Raw genomic sequence first — 6,720 nt, forward strand, 5'->3', positions numbered from 1 at the left:
TGTCATTTTAATGTTTTTCTGATCAGAGGAAGGGGCCCAAGGAAACTTCTTGAGGTAACGTAAATGTTTTATAATATGTTGTGGTCACGTTTACAAAACTGCACGCAACTCTGAAACTGCCATAAACTATACTTAGAATGGACAAGAAAAGATAAAATTAAAGGAAGGGCATAAGGGAATTTGATCCCAATGAAGCTGCTATAAAAAAAAGGTCCCCCCCAAAAGCCAAAACAACAACAACAACAACAACAACAACAAGGCAAGAATGGCTCGGGGTCTTGCTATTTCTGTTGCCTGTTGCTTTCTAGATCAGCAAAAAACCAAGGCCAGCTCATCTGAGGATGGGGGGCGGTCAGAGGTTGCAGGAGAAAGAACTTGACAAACACGCAAGCCACCTCTTCATTTACTGTAAAATCCTGTTTAATGTGTAACATTTCAGGCAGAGAGAGGCCTTGAGAACCAGAGGCAAAGGTGGCCCTGACCAACCCCCGCTCCAACTTATCTGCCTGCGTCTCCCTCCCCTAATTCCTCCACCCCAGACGTGTCCTGCTTTTCCTTGTGGCTGGCAAGCACTGTTCCTCCTTCCCTCGCGGGCACTACCCTCCCTTCTCCACCCACATGTCCACGGCACCCTCCTTCCATTCCACTTTGCCCACGTCCCTCCCCACTGATGTGACTCCAGAAATAGGGTATCTGACAACACAGGGTTAAGATTAGTTTCACAATTGGAGATGCTGTCAGAGCATCCTATCTCTTGTCCCCAGTGGCCTCAGGGAGAGGGAGAGGGAAGGGAAAAGGGGGACGGACAAGAAGAGCTGCCCACACCCCCACAACCTTGAGCACTGGCAGTGGGTGGCCTCCAGCTCCCAGCCTGTTCGGCCCCTCAGACGGAAGGCCCTGGGAGGAAGGGAGATGGCAGGGCAGGAAGATGTTGATGGAGCAGTCCCTAGCAGGCAGAGGCCTGCACGCCAGCAGGGGAGAAGGAGGGGTAGGCCCAGGGCAGGGTCGGGGGGGAGGGATGGGTGGTTGCCTGGTGCGTGGCATCAGCAGGCCGAGCAGCGGTCGCTCTTCTCAGCCAGCCCAGCCCCGGTGCCCGGGCTGCGGCGCAGTATGTCTTTCAGGGAGCCGTCCTGCTCACTCAGCAGCTTGTTGATCTCGTTCTGCTTGTACTCAGGTGACAGGCGGTGGCCGAAGCCTGAGCCCTTGCGGGAGGGTGGATTGGAGCGTCGCTGGGCTCGGCGGGCGCAGGCCCGGATGATGAGGTACACCACCTCGGCCACGTTGAGGATGATGCAGATGCCAGAGGCTGCCAGCATAAAGACAGTGAAGACGGTTTTCTCAGTGGGGCGGGACACGAAGCAGTCCACGGTGTTGGGGCAGGGGTAGGCCTCACACTTGACAAGCCGCACCATGGCGTAGCCCGGGTAGAGCAGATAAAAGACATACATGAAGGCGGCCTCGAACAGCAGCCGGAAGACCACGCTGATGACATAGGTCCACCACAGTGTCCCTGAGATGTGGACCTTGTGCCTCTTCACCTCCTCCAGGTGGAGGGGGTCCCCGTGACCCTCGAGTCGCAGCATTTTCTTTTCTATGTGCTGCTGGTGAGCCACGTGCATGGCTACGAGAAGAGCCGGGGTGGAGACCAGGATCAGCTGCAGAGACCACAGCCGCACGTGGGAGATGGGGAAAAAGTGGTCGTAGCAGACGCTGTTGCAGCCGGGCTGAAGGGTGTTGCAGATGAAGGAGGACTTCTCATCACCCCACACACTCTCTGCAGCCACCACCAGCACCATGATCCTGAAGATGAAGATGACCGAGAGCCATACCCGACCAATGGCAGTCGAATGCCGGTTCACGCCACTGAGCAAGGTGTACAAACCTGTCCAGTTCATCCTGCCTCATTCACACCTGCAAAACAGGAGCCACAGAGCAAGCTGGCAGAAAGCTGGGGCAGAAAAGCTGGGCACCATCACACTGCCTGACACACACCCCCCACCCCCGTCACCCCTTCCAAGAGCCAGTGACAGGAAGGGAAGAAGGATGGTCATCGCTTTCCTCATCACCCCATGTCCCTTGCCAGCCTCTACTCCCCCTCCTCCTCCTCCCCTTCCTCCTCCTCCTCCTCACTTGACTTAACCTCCCTGAACCCCATCTCCCTTCTTCGCTTTCATCCAACATTCTTTCTTCTCCAGCCCCTTTCTTCGCCAGGCCCATCTTGTTCTGTCATTAGCCATCCTCTTTAGCTCCCCACCCCCAGCTCCTTAGCTCTGGACCTGGGGCAAACCCAACAAAGCCCGTTACCTTGGGGAGCGCCTATCCCTGAGGCCACCCAGACAGGTCCCCTATGGTCTCATGTCTGTGCAGGGGGAGTGGTCCCTGGGTCCGCGCCTGCGTCCCAATTCATCGCCGCCCGGTGCTGAGGAGTCATATGCTGCTTTATACCCAGTGTCTGCACAATGGGACCTTTGTGGGGCTCTGAACAACGCCCTTTAGAATTCAGATCAAACGCCCTGACTTCCGCCCACCCTACACACAGAGCACTTGTGTCCCAGTGCCGGACACCCAGCCTGCACCCACCTGTTCTGTGCCCGCCCGGTCCATCGCCGCACCCGCCCCACAGCCCCACCAGAAGAATGGCTACAGCGGGGGGTGGGAAGAGATGGAACAAAGACAGGTGCATGTAAGAGGGGACCCAAGGGGACCAGGAGGCTCTGGGCTGAGGCCCTCCCCTGTGACTCTACTAGAAACTGAGGGTCAGCAGGATTTGTCCTAGGTTGAGATCCCCTCCAGGGTATGGGTGAGCTCTCTTAGCTCTTGAGGGGGAAAGGGAGCTCATATTTCTCAAGCCAGGGACTGTGTTAAGCTTTCTCCCCCCCATACATGCTCTCTTTGGACCCACTGGGCAAACCTCTAAGGACTTTCCCCCAGTCTTTCCAGATGAGGAAGCTGAAGCTCAGATGAGTTAAGTAACTTACTCAAGGTCACACAGCTAAGAAGTGTTAGAATAGAATGAAACACAACAGTATCCGAAGAGGAAGTTTAGGCTCTTTCCACGGTATACTCTTTATGCTTTTATAGATGGTGTTGGCAAAAGCAAAAGCCAGCCATCAAGAATGACAACAGGGGCGCCGGGTGACTCAGTTGACTTCAGCTCAGGTCATGATCTTATGGTTTATGAGTTTGAGCCCTGCATTAGGTTCTGCATTGACAGTGTGGAGCCTGCTTGGGATTCTCTCTCCCCACTTGCTCACTCTCTCCCTTTCTCTCTCTCTCTGTCTCAAAATAAATAAACCTTTCTTTCTTTCTTTCTTTCTTTCTTTCTTTCTTTCTTTCTTTCAAGAACAACAACAGGGGTGCCTGGGTGGCTCAGTCTGTTAAGCATCTGACTTCGGCTCAGGTCATGATCTTATGGTTTGTGAGTTTGAGCCCCACGTCCACGTCAGGCTCTATGCTATGCTGACAGCTTGGAGCCTGGAGCCTGCTTCAGATTCTGTGTGCGTGTCTCTCTCTCTGCCCCTCCCCTGCTTGTGTTGTGTCTCTCTCTCAAAAATAAATAACCATTAAAAAAATTTTTTTATTTTTTTATTTTTAATTTTTTTTAACGTTTATTTATTTTTGAGACAGAGAGAGACACAGCATGAACGGGGGAGGGGCAGAGAGAGAGGGAGACACAGAATCGGAAGCAGGCTCCAGGCTCTGAGCCATCAGCCCAGAGCCTGACGTGGGGCTCGAACTTGCGGACCGCGAGATCGTGACCTGAGCTGAAGTCGGACGCTTAACCGACTGAGCCACCCAGGCGCCCCTAAAAAAAAATTTTTTTTAAAAGAACGACAACAAAATCAAGGACTAATGCGACCCATAAGATCACGAGAAGAGTGGAAGCTGTTGACCTGTGAGTACTTTCCAAGTCCAGTGTCATGGAGCAAACCCTGACCATCCCTCCTGGAGCTTCCGGGAAGGGAGCCCCTGGTGGACAGGTTGGCACATGGTGAGTACAAACCAGAGGGAGAAAGCAAAAGTTAACCAAGCAAACAGAAGGTTAGAAGATGGAATAGGTAGGAGTCATACACCTTTGGGTTTGAATCCTGGTTCTTCGCCTAATACCACTGTGGGCTACTTACTGAACTTCTCTGAGCCTGCTTGCTCATCTATAAATAGGGTTAATACCCAGGGTTGTGAGGATCAATGAAGCAACCTTCAAAAGGTTCTCAGCTCAGCTCCAGTTTTTCATAGCTGATAATCAAGGGAAGTAAGCATCTTATCAGAAAGAGAAAGCAATGTTGTTTTGAGAGACTGGGTGGTCTGCCAGACCCATTATCCCCTTTTTCTTCCCAAGGCTGATGTTGACCTGTAGTATCTGTCCTGAGATAGAACACACTGTTCCGTGGCTGTCCTACCCCAACATCAAGTGTACATTGTAAACTCCTGGTTTCCTGAGCTTGCCAGTTGCTCTAGGGAAGAAATTCCCCTCTAGGCTTTAGGCAGGCAAAGAAGGCCTCCCTGTACCTCCTACCAGCGCTTCTGCCATTAAGTTGAAAGTAGATCATTCTGGGAGCAGGGAACTGGATGTGAGGAGAGAGCACACAGGCCTGGACCTGTAGGAGATGCAGGGAGTTTCCTACCCCCGAATGCAGGGGCAGTGGTTGTGGCAGAAGGCCTGCATCCAGGTCTAGGTGCTCTTCTCTGTTGTAGGAAGGAGGGGGGAAGATATTAGCCACAGAAAAGTTGGGGAAGGTGGTGAAAGAAACTAGGGGATGGAGGGATGGTCCATGGGACATAGATTACTTCTCTGAACAAGGTTGTCTTTTTTTTTTCATTTAACTTTAAAAAAATGCCTTAGTGAAGAAATGCTTCATCTGGTGAGACACAGTAGGTTCACAAACAGGTGGTCATTCTTGAAAAAAAATTTTTTTAACATTTATTTATTTTTGAGAGACAGAGCACAAGTGGGGGAGGGGCAGAGAGAGGGAGGGAGGGAGACACAGAACCCGAAATAGGCCCCAACACGGGCTCGAACTCACAAACCGTGAGATCATGACCTGAGCCGAAGTCAGATGCTTAACCGACAGAGTCACCCAGGCACCCCAACAGGTGGTCATTCTTAAGAATAACCATTTACTGGGGCGCCTGGTGGCTTAGTCAGTTGAGCTTGATTTTGGCTCAGGTCATGATCCCAGGGTCAGAGGATCGAGCCCCGTGTTAGGCTCCGCACTGGGTGTGCTTCAGATTCTCTCTCTTTCTTCCTCTGCCCCTCTCCCCTGCTCATGCTCTCTCTCTCTCTCTCTCTCTCAAAAAAAAAAAAAAAAAAAAAAAAAGAATAACCATTTACTGAGCACCTGTTACACCAGGCCTTGCATGTGAACTACCTTATATAAACCTCACTACAACTCTGTGAGGTAGGTATTCTTTTTAATCTTCATGTCACACATGAGGAAACTGAGGTAAAGAAAGGTGAAGGGATTTGTCCAAGGGTCACATGGGTCCACGCAGTTATTATGTGACAGAACTGGGATTGTGAGCCAGGCCAAGCTGACTCCAGAGCCCATACTTTTCCCATAAGCTCTACTACCTTGGCTAGAATTATAATTTTTCTTTCTTTTTATGATTATCATAATTTTTTTTTAATTTTAAGTAAGCTCCACGCCCAATGTGGGGCTGGAACTCATGACCCTGAGATCTAGAGTCATGTGCCCTACTGTTTGAGCCAGCTGGGCACCCCTATAATTTTTCTTTCTGTGAGTGTTTTTAGAACCAGTGGGATTAAAAATGGGTCTGGCTTTTATTCTCCTGTAGCTCCTTCCTTTTCCTATCAGCTGGGAACTCTTTTCCTCTCCTGCCTTCCCAGGGCTTTCCACTGCCTCCTGATCTGTTCTGTTTTCCCTTCCTTACCTTTCTTGAGCTGCCTCCTCCAACTCCAAAGCAAATGCCAGCTGTTCTCTCCTCTCTGCTCCTCAGCCTGGCCTCTCCTGGGTTTCTAGGTTCTTGTAGCTCTCCACCTCTCCTCTTCTTGCACTCTCTGGGGCATAGCCAGGAGCTCCATTTGGGGGCCCCTAAGCACCCTTGTGTGGGCACTGGGATCTCAATTTTGCTCTCCCTTTTGGATGGAGAGCTTATCCCTTATCTCAAGGGTTTCATTTTAAAACATCCAGGGGAGTGACCCGGTTTTGAAATCCAAACCGTTTTTGTGACTTTGGGTTAAAGTCCAGGTATTGATAAGCTCTGTGTGGCTCCAGGCGTGTTTTGCTCTCATGTTTAACTGGACAAGACTTCTCCGGCTATGTCAGGCCCTGGCCTTGTCCTCGGATTCAGATTTGCCCAGGCATTCGAGCACAGTTCAAAATCAGGAGATCACACTCAGTCCCTACAACAGTCCTGTAATATTATCCCCATTTTTCAGACAAGGAAGTTGAGGTTCAGAGAGGTTAAACAACTTGCTTCAAAGGCAGCTCTGCTCAATGGTAGAGTCAAGTTTCAAATTTATTTTCTCCTGACCTCAAAGCCTTTTTACATCGCACCGCCTTTGACGGTCAGCATTCTGACTGAGACCAGGCCCACAACTCAAAACTTCCACTCCTTCCCACATGTGTTTGCATGCGTGGGAATGTGCACACACACGCACATGCAAGTGTGCACAGCACACACGTTCATCGAGTGTGTCTCTCTCTCTTTCTGTCCCCACCTCTTCCCTGTCCCTCTTTCCAACTACAGGAAATCCTG

General features: G+C 51.0%; 1 protein-coding gene across 2 annotated transcripts; it reads right to left on the reverse strand.

Annotated features, from left to right (window-relative positions):
• Positions 1-398: 398 nt before the first annotated feature.
• GJB1 (gap junction protein beta 1) lies at positions 399-6,349 on the reverse strand. 2 transcript variants are annotated; one of them, XM_019428677.2, is made up of 2 exons: positions 5,893-6,349; positions 399-1,911 (listed from the first exon to the last, which is right to left on the reverse strand). In XM_019428677.2, exon 2 carries the CDS (start codon positions 1,893-1,895, stop codon positions 1,044-1,046), a length of 852 nt encoding a protein of 283 aa, XP_019284222.1. In that variant the 5' UTR covers positions 1,896-1,911; positions 5,893-6,349; the 3' UTR covers positions 399-1,043. The 2 variants fall into 2 exon arrangements, with proteins under 2 accessions (XP_019284222.1, XP_019284221.1); XM_019428676.2 differs by lacking the exon at positions 5,893-6,349 and adding an exon at positions 2,305-2,841.
• Between the last annotated feature and the right edge of the window lie 371 nt (positions 6,350-6,720).

Source organism: Panthera pardus, unplaced genomic scaffold, assembly GCF_024362965.1.
Source record: "Panthera pardus isolate Hobbes unplaced genomic scaffold, ASM2436296v1 HiC_scaffold_27, whole genome shotgun sequence".
In the NCBI taxonomy this organism is placed as follows: domain Eukaryota; kingdom Metazoa; phylum Chordata; class Mammalia; order Carnivora; family Felidae; genus Panthera; species Panthera pardus.

Excerpts from the sequence above, each read along its gene's own strand:
- GJB1 (XM_019428677.2), bottom strand. The coding sequence starts at position 1,895 with ATGAACTGGACAGGTTTGTACACCTTGCTCAGTGGCGTGAACCGGCAT.